Source organism: Acomys russatus, chromosome 32 (genome assembly GCF_903995435.1).
Source record: "Acomys russatus chromosome 32, mAcoRus1.1, whole genome shotgun sequence".
NCBI classification, from domain to species: Eukaryota; Metazoa; Chordata; class Mammalia; order Rodentia; family Muridae; genus Acomys; species Acomys russatus.
The window spans coordinates 14,783,432-14,802,214 of NC_067168.1; the positions used below are offsets into that span (position 1 = coordinate 14,783,432).

Sequence of the window (18,783 nt, forward strand, 5' to 3'; positions counted from 1 at the left end):
ATAGCCAAAGAAATTTGAAATACAAATATTTCACTTCCTTTTACCAACAACAACAAAAAAATCTAGACTCAGATTTTCTTTTCACTTTAAAAAATAAAAAAACATTTTATCTGAATTAACTCACAGATAAAAGCATCAAACAGCTGGTTTAAGGTTAACCCTAACTGAAAATCTCAGGGAACTTGTTCACAGTTAGAATGGCCACTAGGAAGCAAGGGAATTATGCTTACAGCTTTACACTTTCACTGTCAATCACATTTTTATTCACTTACCCAACACACACACACACACACACACTCACTCACGCACACATGCACACACAATAATGTTTGGCTTTATATCATCTTTCATGACTCACATGTCCCTCTGTCTGCATTTTGTCCTTTCCCATCACCTCATGTTACCTTCTCTTGGTCTCCCTTCTAAGTGTTACACTATAGCCATACTTACAACTGCTTATATATTTATACATGTATCTATAATAAGGCTGGATCCACATAGGAAGAGATACTTGTGGCTCTTTTCTTTCTGAGTTTGGGTCACCTCACTTAATATAGTATTTTCCAAGTGTGACCACTTTCCTGCAATTTCATGATTGATTTATTTCTGTTTATTTTTATATTTTTGCATTGAGCTTAATTCTTCATTCAACAGAAATAGTCCATGTTAGCAGAGAGAATGTCCTATCTTTTTAAAGCACTGCACAGAACTTCCTTGTCTTATAATTTATTTAATGGATCACTTATTAACTAATAGTTTTTAGCCTAATCTTTACAATTGATTTTATTTAAAATTTGTCTTGTAATTTGTTTATTAATGAAATTGAGGCTCAAAGAAAATAAGTAGGTTAAAGAGCCTGAGGCATGGTGGGCTTTCTGTACTTCAGGCAGTTCTTACAGGAAGGCTGAGGACTTCCACAGAAACTGCCCAGCCAGTCTGTGCTGGGCAGCTCACTCATACTTTCTAAAGAGATAACACACATTCTTAGTTCATTACTCAGCTTTTGTGGTACCAGGAATCTATAACACAGGGCCTCACACAAATCACACTGCTAACTCTATCACGGAGACATACCCTCAGCTGCAGTTACATTTTAAAAATGACATTCCGAAAGCCCTTCCTTAGACTCTTTAGGAAAATGGTTCTAACTACTGATTAACCATCAAGTTGGAGCCCAAACAATGATGAGTTCTGCTTGTGGCACAGCTAAGGTCTACGCCTTTACTAAAGGTTTTCTGTATTGAATGATCATAATCAATCCATTTTATATGGCCTTCAGTGTATTCAAATGGCAAAAACCACTATGTAGTATGACAGAGAACTACACAAATATTGTTATAATTATCCCGCTGAACTTCAGATGCTTAGTCCTGTAAAACAGCTTCACAAAATTAGTGTCCATTCCATGAAGTCTTATAAATGTGCACAAAATATATTTATTATTCAGCTTTTTAAAGGCAGACTCTTAGAATGACACCTACTCTACGCATCTCCTCTTCACTAGCAGACATTTTATTTGTGTTCACATGAGGCATAGAGAGACACAAAACCAAACTTAAGCCAGAAACCAAGAATCTATGTCAGGAATTCTTTTCTCCTAAAGCTGTTGGAGCCAACTTTGCTTCCTGTTTAGAGATGTGGGTGCACACGCTGCACACTGCCCAGGTCCCGCCTCCTCCAGAGCAACATGTGGGAAACTGGGCCGCAGCTGCCCCAGGAGGTCACGGGGCAATGAGGCAATCTTCTGCTCAGAGAGCCTGGATATAAGTGCTCCTTCCACAGAGAAAACTGAGCGATAATTTTCACTAGATTATACTAATGATTATGGCTAAATCAAGGGATAAAATCATACAAAGTATAAGCAATGAACCCATGTAGCAGGAAAAAAAAAATTCAAGCAACTGTATCCTTCCAAGAGTAAAGAGGTACAGACAGGTCGCGAATGTCCCACGTCCACAGCACTCTGTGTCTCACTACTGAGTCTGCAGCCTCTCACACTGCATCTAGGCTCTAGCCCTCAGTCAACCTGTGAGATAGGAACCCACCGCCATGCCACCAGAGGGCTACATTAACGCCATCACGCCCAGTGTCAGCATGAGTCAGGCACTGGATTTCATAAGAGGAAAAAAAACCAAAAAAAAAAAAAAAAAAAAAAAAAAAAAAACCAAAAAAAAACACCAAAAAAAAAAAAAAAAAAAAAAAAAACCAAACCAAAAAACCCTCCAATTTACAGATAATCTCAGGAATGCCAACTGTGTTTTGCAGTTGTTATGATTAAGTGTAATAAACATTCTTAAGAAATAATGTGTAGCTGGGCAGGCAGTCCGGGAAAGCTAAGGTTACACAGAGAAACCCTGTCTTGAACAAAAACAAATAAAAATGTATAATCTCTATAAAACAATTTATACTTTAGCCCTTTAGTTATGTTTAAGTCATTGACAGGATATGGGGAGATGAGGATTCATGATTTATATTTTATAAACAACAAAACAGACTTTTCTAAAGGCAAATGTAGGGTTGAAAATACAGACTGTCCTTACAATAAGACAACAGCAAAACAGTCATTAGGTGGAATGGAGGAGTGGACCAACTTGTAGAACAGCAATGATGTCATAACCTATGGACATTTCATTTGACTGAATCTGACTGGGAGGGAGGAGTGTGGAACACTGCTCTGACAAATTGGGAGGAATGACTGACTGTCAGATTTCCCCTCATACTAATGTATCCTGGACACGCGTGGATGTCTTGTCAGACCAGACATTATGCTGCACATTGGTTCTGGTTACCTTAGCAACAAAGCTTGGACCACTTACCTCCGCGACCTTGAGAAATTCGGACACCCGTGTCATTCTAGTTAGAAACCGTTTGTAAATTTCTAGGGCGTCTTTACACTGCCCTTTCTTCATCTCGAAAAACTTTTCTACAAGAGATAAGGGAGAAGCAGTGTGAAAAGAGAACCCTGCCTGTTTAAAACTTTTGTCATGGTTCCTACTTAAAGCTTAAGGCCTGAATCCAAGCATAGTCAGGGAAACACTAAACAGCCAGAGGCACCTGGAGTAGCTGGAGAAAGGCACTCGGCTCACCAGCCTCACCTGAGGCAAGTTCAGTAACCAAGGAACCGAGATGGAAGCACACTGGAACCGTGTAACACGCTAGCCGCATGGCCCCTGTGCTTCCCTATTTGTTTAAAAAAAAAAAAAACTGTTACTAATAACAACCACAACTCAAAAGCTAAGGCTGCATTCCAACAGCATCCTTATTCTTTTGTTTCTTTGCTCTCTTCTGTCCTTAACCGCTTTCTCTTTCTTGGATGATGGAGACTGGAGCCACGCCAGGAGAGAGCTCTACACTGGGTTATACCCCAGCCCTAGGGTCACTATTTTCTTACTAGGTCATATAAAGCAACAATCAATACATTATAAACCAATTGCTTATAAGTCTTCCCGAACTGAAGAATTCTTTATAATCATATAAGTTGATGCTTAGATTGGTCATAAATTATCTGTTTAAGTATTATAGTGCGTTTTTGAATTATAAAGTGGGGGACTCATAGAGTCACTGGCTCACCAAACCCTTCATGACTTTCTGCTGTGTGGGCCTAGTCTTTTTCTCAATGTCCCTGAGAGACAGCAACCCTTTCTTGTTACCCTCCCCACCAAGTCCAGAATCCAGTCGTTAAGGTACTCTGTTCTAATTATAGTATGATAACACGGGTTTCGTGTGTGTGTGTGTGTGTGTGTGTGTGTGTGTGTGTGTGTGTGTGTGTGTGTGTATGTGTGTGTGTGTATATATATATATATATATATATATATATATATATATATATATATATATATGAAAACCAGTGCTTTCTTCACGTTTTTGACAGCCATTCGTCAATTCATTCCATCAATAATTATCAGTTGATGCTGCAAATGGCAACGAGGTAAAGGTTCGTCTAATCACCTGCAGTAGAGACAGAGCAGCAGATAGCCGGGCATCTGCTCTGTGAACGCGTCTCTTTAAAGTGATGCTATGTCTACGTCCTCTCACACGAGAATTCTTCATGTCACTCTGCCTATGATTTTACTACCTCAAAAGTGTTTTTAATTTTCTTAAGAAAAGTTTGAAAATATTAATTAGGTGAAGAACTAATCACCCGAGGTGACTACTCATTGCCTTCTGTTGACAGCCTTGGTAATTTTACTTCTAACACAGACCTCCCCTGTAGGGTATTTAACTCAAGCAAAAGGATCAGGGAAACAGCACATGCTGTTTTCTACAGGCTGAGATTTGGCAAGAGCAGTATCCTTTTTTTCCTTCTTATTTGTTAAAAGGTCAGCTGGCAAGCTGAACACACTCCTGTAAACGGCTCCCACCCATGTCCTGTCATGTAAGCAAGCCTAGTTAAACTCAGTGGGCCATAAAAAAGGGTAGGAGCTGGGGTCTATGGGGGAAGTAAATATGATAAAAATACATTATATGCATGTATAAAATTGTCAAAGAATAAATTAAGAATGTTTTCAAAGGTCAACTCTGAAGGCCATTTCTTTCTTTTTTAATTGAAATACAAAATCATTCATATTACATCTCATTTGCTATCCCATCCCGTGCATCCTCCCATTCCTCCCTCCCTCCCACTTTCACCCATTCCCCTTCCCTATCACTGTGACTGAGGGGAACCTCCTCCCCCTGAATATGATGCTAAGGTATCAAGTCTCTTCTTGGTAGTCTGCTATCCTTCCTCTGAGTGCCATCCAGCCTCTCCATCAAGGGGACATGGTAAAGGCGATTTCTTTTTTTTGTTTTTAATGTTTTTCTTTCTTTCTTTTTTCTTTTAAGATTTTATTTATTTATTTTATGTATATGAGTGCTCTATCTGCATGTACACCTATCCCCCCGGAAGAAGGCTTTAGAGGGTATAGATGGTTGTGAGCCACCACGTGGTTGCTGGGAATTGAACTCAGGACCTCTGGAAGAGCAGACAGTGCTCTTAACCGCTGAGCCATCTCTCCAGCCCGTGAAGGCGATTTCTTATCTACCATGTTTTCTAATGCTACTGATAGCATCATGCTGTTACAATGAATGAAAACCTTTTGTAGGATAAAAATAGAAAATTACTATTTATTCTGAAAAAGTATAGTTCTTCCTGTCTTCCCTTCACTCTTCAGAGGATTTTGCTCACAGTTCTTAAATCACTTCTCTCCACCATCATCTAAGTTCTTCAGAAGTAAAACGAGAAAATAAATTGAAATAAGTAATATCAATTTTCCCTTTGAACTTTGAATTAATGCACCAACAGCTAAGCAATTTTCTTTGTCTCTTCTGGTTTTTCTTTTCTTTTTTTTTTTCCTGCTGAGTCGGGATTCAATAACAAAAGGCCTTCAATCACTCTCTCTCCAAGCTATAATCTCGGAGCTGTTCCTCTAATAGTGTAATAGCAATGACACATAAAGGCAACACAGTATCTACTGCAGCATTAATCTTCGAGGCTCCTTTCTGGCCCTCGTCAAAGGAAGGATCTAGATAAAGTCCTGTTTCTCGGAAGCAGACCTCTTTACTTCCCTACTAAAGATAACATGTTGCTTTCTCAGTGACTGAAATGATCAAATTTGACATCTGCAAAACTGTGATACAATGTTTTGACACCGACTTTCAAACCCAGAGAGAGATGTCCAAGGGGACTCTAACTAGGCCCTTAGGAAGCAAGGTATGCTTCCTCAGCATGGCAGAGTTTCACTGTGACAAGCAAAGCAGTGCACGTTTTATAGCATCTGCCCTGGCTAGTTTTAATGTCACCTTGACACAAGCTACAGTCTTCTGAGATGGGGAAAGCTTAATTAAGAAAATGCCTGAGTAAAATTAGGCTATTTAAGATGGGGTTGCAGGCAAGCCTGTAGAGCATTTTCTTAATTAGTGATTGGTGTGGGAGGGCTCAGTCCATTTTGGGGGTGCCATGGATGGGTTGGTGGTCCTGGGGTCTGTAAGTAAGCAGGTGAGCAAGCCAGAAGTGCCAAGCCAGCAAGCAGCACTCCTCCACGGTACCCTATCAGTCAGCACCAGCTTGCAGGTTCCTGTTTGGTTAAGTTGCTGCCCTGACTGCCTATGAGAACAAACTGATATGGAACTAGAAGTGAGATAAACTTTTTCCTCCTCCACTTGCTTTTGGTCATGGTGTTTCATCACAGCAATAGAAACCTTGACTAAGATAGTGCCCAAATTGTTTCTAATTTACACACGAAGTATTGGGTCAGCAAGACCTTGATTTTAACCAACACCCATTTCCACAGCCTCATTCCTATAAGAAAACACAAATTTGCCTCAAAGTATCAGGATCACGGTCTTATGTGCCTACCTGTTAGCTAAACAATGCTAATGAAGGGTGCACAGTAGAACTAAGGGGAAGAAGAATATTCCTGGACCACTCTAAAAGTCCTCAACGCAAAAATGTTCAATGGTCCTTTAACCCCCACCCCCTAACTTAACCAGTAAGCTAGCATTTTCAAATTAAAAATCAAAACGGCTCAAATAGCTATTATTTTACTCTTAAACAGAAACTGCTTTCTCCATACCATCTATGTATGAATCCAACACAACACATAGTAAAGCAGAATATCAGCTAAGCAGCTGTCAGAACAACAGTGAGAGATCACACGGCTGAACCAAACCACTGTTATTGGTGCCAAAGCGGGAATAAAGCTAAGCGAGAGGGGGAAAAAAAAAAAAACCAACAAGATGTCACTTCTGACAGGCTGCAGAGCCCAGGAAGATGAGCAACAAAGACAACTTGGTGCAGGTTGAAAAGACCAATGTCGTAAGGAGAAGAGAGATTAGGAGCAACAAGCTGAAGAGCTCAGCTTCAGAGACTGCGGGTCAGGGAAGAACACAGTATCTGATTTACGCAGCTACAAACAGTAAGAGTTGCAAAGCTGACATTCATAACAACAGTTAGAACTGAAAGACTCGATTTGTGGCTTGTCTAATAGAGACCATGGACTGAAATAAGCCTTAGGGAAGTAAGCCTCAAGGAAGAGTAAGGGTGACCTGTAAAAAAAAAAAAAAATTAATAGGAAAATCTGTATGTCTGCTTTAATGATAACATCTTTCACCTGAAACGAATACTCATTTTATTTTGAACTTCATATTTAAGGCAGGAATCTGTCCCAAAAGAAGGCAACATCCCCCCTTCCCCAGAGCAACATACTTGAAGGGAGTGACTGGCCCCACCCACCATACTCAGCTAGAACTAGAAGTCCCCTGAGGCAGGCGCTGTCTTGCCAGCTTTTCAGTCTATTGCTTCTGACAGGCCAAAGCCGAAGCATCCACAATTACCCGCCTGCAGCATCCTGCTACCCACTGCCCAGCTTCCTAGATTTAGAGGAGCAATGATTAAAGTAGCAGCCACGTGACCCTTAATCCTGGATTATAGCTTCAAGTGTCCATTTCCCAGCCCTCCTGGTGCTGGGAGGAAGCTGGGTTGGAGGCAGCTTCCTATTTGTGAAGTAACACGAACTGGTGGCCTCAGAGAAGCAGATGCTGTAAATACAGGGGCTTAATTCCAGGAGCTCTTTAAGGAGACAGAGCCCAGAGCCAGATTCTAGAGGCTTCTAGTACTTATGGAAGCACCCACTTGCTATAGTTAGAAAATATAAAGCAGTTTCTGTTTTTCTTTTTCTTTATTTCTGTGGGTTTGTTTGTTTGTTTGTTTCTGTCTGTTCTGAAGACACACCTTTTGGTACTTGAAGAGACTCAGAAGTAGACTCTTAAACTGTCACATAGCGAATCCGGAATCAGTTATACAACCTGGTTGGAACTGCAGGTGATGGCCACCGCTGCCCGCAGAAGGCTGGGGTCGTCACACACTGTGTTAAGCTTCCTATGCTTTTCTGGAATTGAAGCTTATCAAGCCATGGCCTAGTCCCCCACCATGGGAACACGGCCAGTGAAAAGACGGAGTAAGCTTACGAAAGAGTAGGAAAACACAAGGCTTCCCGTGAGGCTTGAGACAAAGTTAAACTGTGTCACTCCAAGACTGTCTCGTGGCAGTCCTAGCTTCCTGGGGGAAAGAAGACTGTCCTCACGCACGGCTCTTACGCTTCCACCATCTCATGCACCTCATGCGCCTCATGCGCTGCCCCGCCAGCGCCTGCCTGTTCAGACAGGAAGAAAATCTTCCTGCTAGTGGGTTTATTTTGCTTGAACCTCCCAAGCCCACTCTTCAGTTGTCTTTCTGCGGGAAAGCCATGACTTCACAGAGAACATAGTCAGGCTATACGTAGAAGTTTCCCCCCTGCGCTGTAGTGAGCAACTTGCAAGATGGGTCAGGTTGACTTTCAGCTCTGACACCCTGTGGCTGCATAAGATCATCTTGGGCTAAAGCTTCCTGAGAGACACACGAATACAGAGTCTGACTCAGGAACAAGAATATGCATGTCAAAAGGTCAAGATCTCACAAATTTTTGTGGACTGGGCATCTGCTGGATAAAATACGAGATACCAAGTTTAGTTATAGCTACACACAAAAAAATCATTCTTTAAGAAGTATTTCATGACTTATTAATTCTAAAACTATATCCCCATTAGGTGCTGAGAGATGGATCAGTGGTTAAGAGCACTTGTTGAACTTTAACTCCCAGTACCTAAATGGTGGGGCACAATTCTCTCTAACTCCAGTTCCAGGGAATCAATGCCCTCTTCTGACCTTGTGGGCATTGCACATGGTGCACAGACACACATGCGGGCAAAACACCCATACATATAAGATAAAGCTTTACAAAATATATTGATCTGAAATATAAATCTAACTGGGTACCCTGTTACCCCATCCCATCTCTCTATCCCTGTGCTTTGAACCCATCAACCCTAATTGATAACTGTAGTGGAATTCCAAAGCTGCTGGTTAGGAAAGACAGAATAGTAAATTAGATTTGCAATATGATCAGCAATTTGTCAACTCAGGTAGACACACCAAAGACTGGGGGGATTGAAGTATGAGAAGTACACAGAAGTGTGTGGCTCTAATACAGAGGTGACCAGAGTGACATACTTAGGCTAGCAGGAACACCCCTCCCAAGAGCTTACTGAGAATGCAGATTCTCAGGCCCCATATGAAATCAGGAACTCTGAGTTCTAAGGAGGACTTCATACGTTCCTGAGCAAAGTCCTCAAACACTGCTAAACATACTTTATCCTAGTCATCAGTACAGTGGCCGCTACAGAGTAAACAGGCACAGCTGGGAAGGTGGAATGCCTAGATAGCAAAACACATGCATATGCATTAAACACAATTAAAACCATAAAACTAGTTTTTGGAGTATTTTGGCAAAAATGAATGGTTAATGTAGAGATTTCCCCATTCTTCTTGCCACCAGGCATAAATGCTCCATACTCAACTACTTCTAGGTGAATGTTGTGCTGGTTACAATTGACAAAACTATGATGTCACATCACTTTACTGCCCAAAGGTCCTAGTTGGCGTTTCTGGTGACTCTCATGCCCACAAATTCACTGTTCAGGTGTTACACAACCAGTACACTGCCCTAAATCCTAAATCCCCTGCACTCTGCCACTCCTTACTAGTCAGTACTGACCTTTCCACTGTTTCTTAGTTTTAATTTTCTAGAATGACATACAATTGGAATGAGAGATGATGCATTGTTTTCAGATTGGCTTGTTGCTTTGGTTTTCATCACCTGATGTCAGTAGGTGGTGGTCTTCATATGCTTATTGCACATTTGTATGTTTTTGCAGCCTCTTTTTAAAGTCCTTGCCTTGATGCTGTGTGGCACTTTCCTTCAAGATAAAACTGCCATCATGGAGGGAAGCTCCTCCAGACCCAGAACATTCTAACAGATGGGAAAGCACTCCATTCTATTGGAAGCTCACTAAGCTCAGGAAATGAGCAACTAAAAGACTTCAGGAAGTCCTCAAAACTGACTAGATTCACTACCCCCGGCATCTATAAGCAATCAGGACTTCTATGAGACACTCAGACAAGCCTGGAAGAAGCAGAAACCAACTAAACCACTTGGAAAACACACACTTTTCAACCCGTTGAGCTCCTGCAAGCTGTATAGTATGCTCCAGGTTTACAAATTTCACGAACTGTTAGCCATGGTGGGGGCAGGCTTTGGTGAAGCAGCTGGTTCTGAGTCATTTCTGCACTGGTAAGTTTCCCCAGTAAGACGCACTGGTTTACCAAGTTGGCCTTTGGCCATATCTATGCTTTGGTCTGTCCTTGGTTCCCTATCTGAGTGAGTGAGTGAGTGAGTGTGTGTGTGTGTGTGTGTGTGTGTGTGTGTGTGTGTGTGTGTGTGTGTGTGTGTGTGTGTCCAGAAGAAGGGTATCAAATTCCCTGGAGCTAGAGTTAGGGGTGGTTATGAGCTGCCAGATATGCATGCTGGGAACAAACCCTAGTCGTCTTCTGTAAAAACAGCAAATGCTTTTAACCTGTGCCATTTATCTCACCAGTGCCATGAAGGGTAATTTCCAAGAGCACAGGGTTCTAGGGAGATGAGATTTCCCTCTCAACATTTACAGACTCCACTCTAGCTCCTTATGCCTGCCTCACTTCTGAGATCTCGCATATACTTCTTATTTTTATATCTTTATAAGTATGATGATTTCCCCCTCTTGATTCTTCCAAGATTTTTTTCCCCTATTTTTTTCCTAGAGTTTCTAGAGTTCAAAAATTATGAGCCCTGTAGTTTGGGGTCATTTATCATAGATGAAATTCTCTGAGCTTTTGGGATATGTATTCTGGTATCAGACACTAATTTGGTAAAGTATGTTCTTCACTAGTTTACATTTTCAGCCTAATTTTATCAGGTTTAACTGATTTTATCAAGATGAAAGCTAACCGTAAACTGAGGGGGGATGTGTGTCTTCCGCTCCCCCATCCCAAAACATAAAGACAGCCTTTTTAAGCTCCTAGAAGCAAAACAAAAAATGTGACCTGATCACATCTCTCACACTTGTCTGAAGTCTCTCTCCAGCAATGTGTCACTCAGGTCTTCCTACCTCTGGCTCACTTCCCATGGCGGTTTTCATGTTGGTGTCTCTACCTGGTGAGCCAGGAATTACCATGCATACCCACTGGCCTCTCTAATTGTAGGAACAGAGGTTAGCCCTGAGCCTAACCTCTCTTGTGAATGAAAAGAGAGTTAGTTTTTCAGCCTGCTCAGTTCTTTACATGTTAGCACAATGGTGACTTCTAGTCTCTTTACACATGGAACTGGAAAGTGGGAGGTGGCTTCTTCACCCAGACTTTGAAGGAGTGCTCACTCTAAGATGCTGCTGGCCCTGGGGGATTGCCATAACTCGATGCTTCACCACTTTGAGTGGAGGCTTTATGAGCAGAAACTAGATCCAGTGAATGCATAGAATGACCTGGGGGTATTTCCTCTGTTTCCTTAAAAGTGAGCATACTTTAGCATTAGCACTTTGCTGATCCCTGTGAAGACACAGGAATAACAATTCTACTTCATCTCTGGGTAACCTGAATATTTGGTTTGTACAAAAAAATGTTCTAGAGTTTAACACTGGTTACTATAAACTTAGTTAAGCAATAAATGCTACTCACAGATATCTAAATATGTCCTCTTTCCCCAGAGGAGAATCAGCACAATTTTTGGCACCTAGGAGGTGTCTACTGAAGTAGAAAAATGCATTTATCTCTACTCCAGTGAGCAGAACCATCAGGAGATAGCAGGCAGAGGTGTCGGTTTACAACCACCGTCTCATTTTAAGAACATCAGCCTGTGTGGGTGTCACAGTCCCATAGAACAATGCTCTGATGACACTAGGATGATGGTTCTTACTGGGAATGAACTGCAGGTATCAGGGATGTCTTGGTGAGGGACATAAATGTCAAAGGGGGAGAGAGAATCCATGACAGTTTCTGGATACGCTACTTAGTTAAGGTTTCCAAACAACCAAAGGTCTGGGTAGCTTAGAGAAGTCTTTATGTCAAAGGTACATTTTGCAGTTGGAGCTCCTTGTAACTAAAACAGAGTCCAGAGCCTGCTACATTGCTCTGCTTTTTGCAGCAAACACACAGAACATGTGTGCATGTTGCTGTAAGGAGAGCATCCTGCACAGGGACAGGAAAGAGCAGATCCCAGGCAACAGAAAGTTCCACAAGTGCTCTAAACTTAAGCTAATGGAGCCTTGGTTCTACAAGAATTTAAAGGTACTCAAGGAGTGTGCAACAGATTTATATGTCACAAAATCCCTCTATCATGCTCCAGCATGGGTGGGTCCCCAGTGCGTGACCGCATAGCCATGCCTTCTTCCGAGAGCCGTGATGTTCTCTGGAGGGGTTGCTGGCTTACTTCTAGAGGCCAGGATCCTGGCCAAAGAGAACCAAGTGGTCCTCAGACACAGAGTGGGTGCTGTGTAATCTACCACGCTGTACAGTTGGGCAAACACGAGGCCCCTCTAGGACATATAATAACAGTCAAGCAGACAGGTTGTGTGAGCAGAAGGCTCATTTCCACAGTACCAAGTGTCTCTTGTGCATAACCATTTTCTCATTTATCCTTTAAATAGTATCTGTGGCCCCTGGGGATTCCTCATGACCAGCTAACAGAGGAAGAAGAAAATCCCAGTGAGAACTAGTTGGAAGTAACAAGGTGGATAATATTTCTGCAAAGGGGTAACCTGAAGAGGAAAAGGAAACTTTCACCGTAGGCCAAGCCTTTGGTAGTATACTACCCACCTTTCCCCTTGTAGCAAGACTTAGGGGTGACCACCAAACCATTGGTAGCAACTGGGTTGGATGATAGGGACTTAACAAAATCAAGCTGAAGTACTGATTACGAGGACTTTGGGATAGACCTGGATGAAGGAAGTAAATGGACCTTTCAAAATAGATAAATGTCATGAGTCAATTTTTCCCATGTGCAAAGCAAGAGGCACACACTCCCAATAAGCTTTTAGGTATAAGGAGGATGAGAGAACGCTACAGGAGTGACAATGATGTCAGAATGGGGACCGAACAGGCCAAACAGCACAGGAGTTCTATCTTAGGATATGCCTACCACTACTGGGGGTCCTCAGTGGGACAGGTTCTTTTAGGAGGCAGGAGATAGTCAATCTGCCTACCTTGAACTAGATGTCTACCCTAGATGTGCACTCATGCTTTCAGCCATGTTGCTCTGCCAGCACCAGCATCAGGAGCATCAGCATCAGGAATTACCAATCAGTACCATGCACTTCACACAACACTGCTTCTACTGAGGTGCTCACTCTAGTGCTCAAAAGGCCAGACAACAAACTCATCCCTGCAGAACCTCTCAGCCTCCTCACAGCCCTGCCAGCCCAATTGTTTCACAGCAGTGTCACTTACCAAGTAGGTTAATGACGCCGTCGTTGTAGCAAGCAAACAGTTTGATAAGGTCTTTGAAGAGAAGCATAAACGCAGCATTTATGACGCCATTTGTTAGTTCATTTGGATGCACCTAGAAAAAAAATGAGCACTTAACTTTAGCTGCACATCATCAACTTAGTATTTTTCTCAAATCACAATAAAACAGTTTGAGGCCAGCCTAGTCTACAAAGTGAGTCTAGGACAGCCAAGGATACACAGAGAAACTCTGTCTCAAAAAAACAAAAAACAGAGCCGGGCGTGGTGGCACACGCCTTTAATCCCAGCACTCTGGAGGCAGAGGCAGGCGGATCGCTGTGAGTTCGAGGCCAGCCTGGACTACAAAAGCGAGTCTAGGACAGCCAATGCTACACAGAGAAACCCTGTCTCGAAAAACCAAAAAGAAAAACAAACAAACAAACAAACAAACAAAAATCTCAAATGACAACTGACAATAAGAAGTCCACTCATATTCGAAAAATGTTAGGTAACTTTTAGTAAACCTATCAATGTCAAAGGCCTGGTTGCATACTCTTCAATTACCTAAGCTAGAACCCTGAGTCAAAAAGAGGAAAGCTAAAAATAGACAAATAAAAAGAAAGAAAACCCATTAAGATTAGATGTCCGATAAACATCTTACTGTAAAAGCTGTCAAAAACCAGTGGGATGGTTTGCAAATTCTACTTAAAATTTCACAAGAGTTAGTTGTTACGTGAGGGCTCAATGATAGTCGAAGTTGCAGAATCCCAACAAAGACTTTAAGCTAGGGGTATTTGAGGAAAAGTGTTTTAGACACCTATCTAATACAGAAGAGCTGACAATGAGAGCTCAGAACTTCCCTACATGTCAAAATACTTTATTTTCATGAGTCAGGTCCTCCTAACTGTTACTTTTGAGTTAATTATACATTTGCAAGCAGTTGTAAGAAGTAAACGAGGGAGATCCCATATGACACTGACCTAGTTTCTCCCAAATGTAATAAAGAGCTCACAGAACCATAGTTAATCATGTCACAGGCAGGGTACTGAATGACACAATCAACCGACTGCACTCCCAGGTCCCTGGGTTTACATGTATATACTTTGGTTATATTTGGTTCTATACAACTTTACCACACATGTGCATTAATGTATCACCACAACCAAATTCTGGTGTGTTTTTTAAAAAACGATTTTTTAATGTGTATGACTATTTTGCCTGCAAGTATATCTGTGTACCACTGTGTGCCTTGTGCTCAGAGATGTCAGAAGAGGGCATCTGATCCCCAGGAACTGGAGCTAAAGATGGTTGTGAGCTACCATGTGCATGTGGGGATTTGAACTCTGTTCTCTATAAGAGCAGCTAATTTCTTATGCTCTGAGCTCCAACAGGTATGCTGCTGCTGTTGTTTCTTCTTCTTCTTCTTCTTCCTCTTCCTCTTCTTCTTCTTCTTCCTCTTCTTCTTTTTCCTCTTCTTCTTCTTCTTCTTCTTCTTCTTCTTCTTCTTCTTCTTCTTCTTCTTCTTCTTCTTCTTCTTCTTCTTCTTCTTCTTGTGTGTGTGTGTGTGTGTGTGTGTATGTGTGTGTGTTTAACAAATAACATTTATTGACTTTGCCAAAAAAGACCTGACATCTATGATAACACAAACTCACTCTCTCTGGTGGACATTGTCACTTATGTAGTCCATGTCGGATGGTTTCTGACAAGAAAGCACAGTTATTTAGCGGCCTGAGGTGCATCTTGAGCATACTTCACCCTATAAGCACAACAAGCCTTCACTGGACTCAGAGCAGAAGCTCTAAGGAGGCTGTGCTCCTCTTTTTCTGATGTTAGAAAGCAGTTTGTAAACTCTGAAAAAATCTGGGAGCCTAAGACTGAATGAAATGCTCCTGTTGGGGAGGAGGGAAGAATGGGAGGATACAAGGGATGGGATAAACATTGAGATGTAACACATTAAGCTGTAACAAATTAAAAAAAAAAAAAGAAAAGAAAAGAAATGCTCCTGTCACTCATCTACATGAAGACGCTCTACAGATGATTCTGCAGCAACCTCTAGCTGCCGCAAAGCCCCTCAAAGGAAAGACGAGCATCAATGTTGCACTCGAGATACATACGTCAAACTCCAGCAGCGCATCGATCTGCCCCTGCAGGATTGGCATGCTCTTCAGGAGCTTTTCAGGAACCATTGTCCTCATCACACCATCAGCCCTATAACACCACAAACAAACAGAAGGACACATCCTTGTGGACACTGGAAATACAGAGTCATGCATTTGTTTTGAGCTGGTCTCTCTTTTTTTTTTTTTAAATCTCCTGAGATTGCCGCCAGGCATGAAGAGGGTGTGGCTTTCTGCCTAGGTCCTGTGGAAGAGCAGCACAGGCTCTTAAGTCAGTGGTTCTTAACCTGTGGGTTGTGACTCCTTTCTGGGCCAAAAGACCCTTTCACACAGGTTGCATATCAGATACCTTGCAATCAGATATTTAAATTATGATTCTTTTCTTAAAAGTAAGTTTATCTATTTTTTAAATGATTTATTTAAAAATTTTTATATGCATTGGTATTTTGCTTGCATTGTTTATCTGTATGAGGGTGTTGGATCTCCTGGAACTGGATTATAGATATTTATGAGCTGCTATGTGGGTGCTGGGAATTGAACCCAGGTCCTCGGGAAGAGCAGCCAGTAAGTGCTCTTAACTTCCGAATCATCTCACTAGCCCCTACATTATGGTTTCTAACAAAATTGGTTATGAAGTAGCAACAAAAATAATTTTAGAGCTGAGGTCCCATGACACAAGGAACTGTATTAAAGGGTCACAGTATTAGGAGGGTTGAGAACCACTGTTTTAAAGGCTGAGCCATCTCTCCAGCCCCTTTATAGATTCTTAAAACTAAAATAATAAGCCTTTACAAGACTTTACCATTACCTTTAGTTAGGAACAGACAAAAGATCTGCATTTACTTCCAGCTAGAGTCTTTGGCCCAGATTAAATCACCTATTTAGAGGTAAATAAATGGTAACTGCATATTAAATTTTAAATTTTCTGCTTTCTTGAGGTTTTCTTAATCAGTAAGTAATAACAATAACTAATCTATGGTGTGCATACTTCCTAGGAAAGTGTTACTTCCCAAAACCAAATCACCACATACACTGTTCATTTTTGACCTTAATCAAAAATTATATGAATAACTACTTTCATCTACCACAACCGTACACTGAAATGAATCTTTTCAGTACTTTCAAGTTACTTAAAGATATATACATTAAGACTGTTGAGTCAGTTTTAGCAAATAAAATATTTCTGAGCATCAGATCAGATTTTTATGCATGAATACACGAAATACTGCACACTCAGGGTAGCTTTACCATGCTGACTTACTGAGCTGTTCCTTCGGGTGGATGTGAACTGGGCCTTCCGGTATCAATGCTAGCTGGCATATAAGCTTAGTCAAACAAACCATGTACACCTTGAGGATTTACTGTGCTTAAGTAAATAACAGAAGGAGCGAGAGTCATACCCTTTTTTCACTCTGGCAAAGTCAAATGCCATCTGCCTGTATGAGAAAGCCTTTTCATTCAAGTATCTGCTGTAACGCCTTATGAACGTAGACATATCATAACCTGGGGAGAGGGAGAAGAGGTGGAGTCACGGACACAACGCCGCCAATTGTACTTTTCATACTAACAATCATTCTATAGGTCCTCAAAATAGGCAAGGATTGTCACAATTGCCTCTACAACGGAGCTCAGCGTGGAGGGGAAGCCTCGTTCACCACCCTGCCGGAAGGCCAGCAGCACTCCAAATGTGGCACTCTGGCTGTTCATCATGGTGATTATGGCGTGCTGCATGGAGTGGCTTTTCTAAAAATTTCCCTCGCATTTGTTTTTACTGTTACAAACAACAGCCTGCTTCATAGGTAACACATGCAGCTATCTGATAAGGGTCTATCTAGCCTTACCTGTGCATATAATAGCAAGCAAATATGATGAATGAACCAGAGTTAAGGACGAAAGCTGCATTAACCTACAAAAACATTGCTTTAAGAGGGGAATCTTTTCCTTTTTAATTTGGGTGACACCTTTTACTTCTCTCATCTCCTGAACCTTTATAAACGAACTGTGAGGCACATTCACGTACTGTTCACTTTTCAAAGTGACACAATAAAATTTATGTATATTTTACATGCTCAGTTGTCAACAATTAAATCGTTAATGTAATAGTTACTTTCATAAGTAACCAATGGAACCATTCGTAACAAGGATTTTGGACTTATCCTCACCGTGGGATCCGCTTTTATCTAGGAAGTTGCTGAGGTTGAACAATGTATTTCTAGAGGCCAAATACTGAATAAATCTCTGAAAAACAAAAGTTAGAGTTAAACATCCATATCTTTACATCATACCTTTAAACAATTTCTGATGCTAAAGTTGTATTTTATTTATTTATTTTTACAAATTTTTATTGTATTCAGTTAGTTAGTTATGAAGCCTCCCATGCTGATAACTTTCTCTAAGGGAGAAACTGTTTTTAAAACTGTGGAGAGACATTCATTCAATCACAATTAAATTTTGTGACCTGTTACTTCTGTACATTCCAGAAACACTAAAAAAAAAATCAATAGGATTGACTGGAAATTCCATATAAAATAAGCAATTTAATTTTATCAGTATTTTTCAAAAGTAAACATTCCATTAAAGCATTGCTCATTCGAAGTCACAAAAATATTTCCTGCGGGGAAATATCCCCCCTGATCCCTTCTCTTTAATATTTCTGTCCACTACTACACTCACAGAGAATGTGCATTTACACACTGCTGTATCACCGAGACAAGGCACAACACAAAAATGCATCTTTTTAAAAAAGATAGCTAAATTCAAGGTTGAAATAACACGCATGATGACTATGAAACACAGGTTTCTTCTTTTCTTCCTCATCAGTGAAAATCCAAGGGTCTAACATTATCACTGTACTCTGCTACCCCAGCCTCTACCAAGGAACAGCTGTGTGTTTGGTTACCTCATTTCCATGCACCATGAGATGGTGTGTGGTCACTAACGCTTTAAATACCACCACCCAGCTACTGTTTGTCGCCCGCTCAAAGAGGGTGTCAGCCATCTGAGGGATATTGACATTGGTCTCGTTGGTCGCCTGGATCAAATCTATGAAAACAGAAGACATCCGGTAACTATTTTATATATATATATATATATATATATATATATATATATATATATATATATATATATATATATGATTCATCTCAAACCTTACGTATTTAAAGCTCATTACTAAAACGTGATTTCAAAATTACATAGACAAGAGTTAACTGAAAAAAAATCTCACTGTGGCATTTTTACATAGGAACACATTAAATATAGGCATTTTAACCACTATATTTATTTATTCTTAAACTTTTAAAAAATGAATTCTCTTCTGTATTTGTGATGGTTAATTTT

The 18,783-nt window shown here is 40.9% G+C and overlaps 1 protein-coding gene across 16 annotated transcripts in view; it reads right to left on the reverse strand.

The window, feature by feature from the left end:
• The window catches only part of Snap91 (synaptosome associated protein 91), a 114,752-nt gene that overhangs the window by 56,651 nt on the left and 39,318 nt on the right, over positions 1 to 18,783 (reverse strand). For all 16 annotated transcript variants that reach the window (XM_051140018.1, XM_051140034.1, XM_051140032.1 and 13 more), the window contains exons 3-8: positions 18,344 to 18,486; positions 17,607 to 17,682; positions 16,845 to 16,947; positions 15,442 to 15,535; positions 13,331 to 13,442; positions 2,817 to 2,923 (exon numbers count right to left, since the gene is read on the reverse strand). In XM_051140018.1, coding sequence (XP_050995975.1) covers positions 2,817 to 2,923; positions 13,331 to 13,442; positions 15,442 to 15,535; positions 16,845 to 16,947; positions 17,607 to 17,682; positions 18,344 to 18,486 — 635 coding nt within the window. The remainder of the gene's footprint in view (positions 1 to 2,816; positions 2,924 to 13,330; positions 13,443 to 15,441; positions 15,536 to 16,844; positions 16,948 to 17,606; positions 17,683 to 18,343; positions 18,487 to 18,783) is intronic.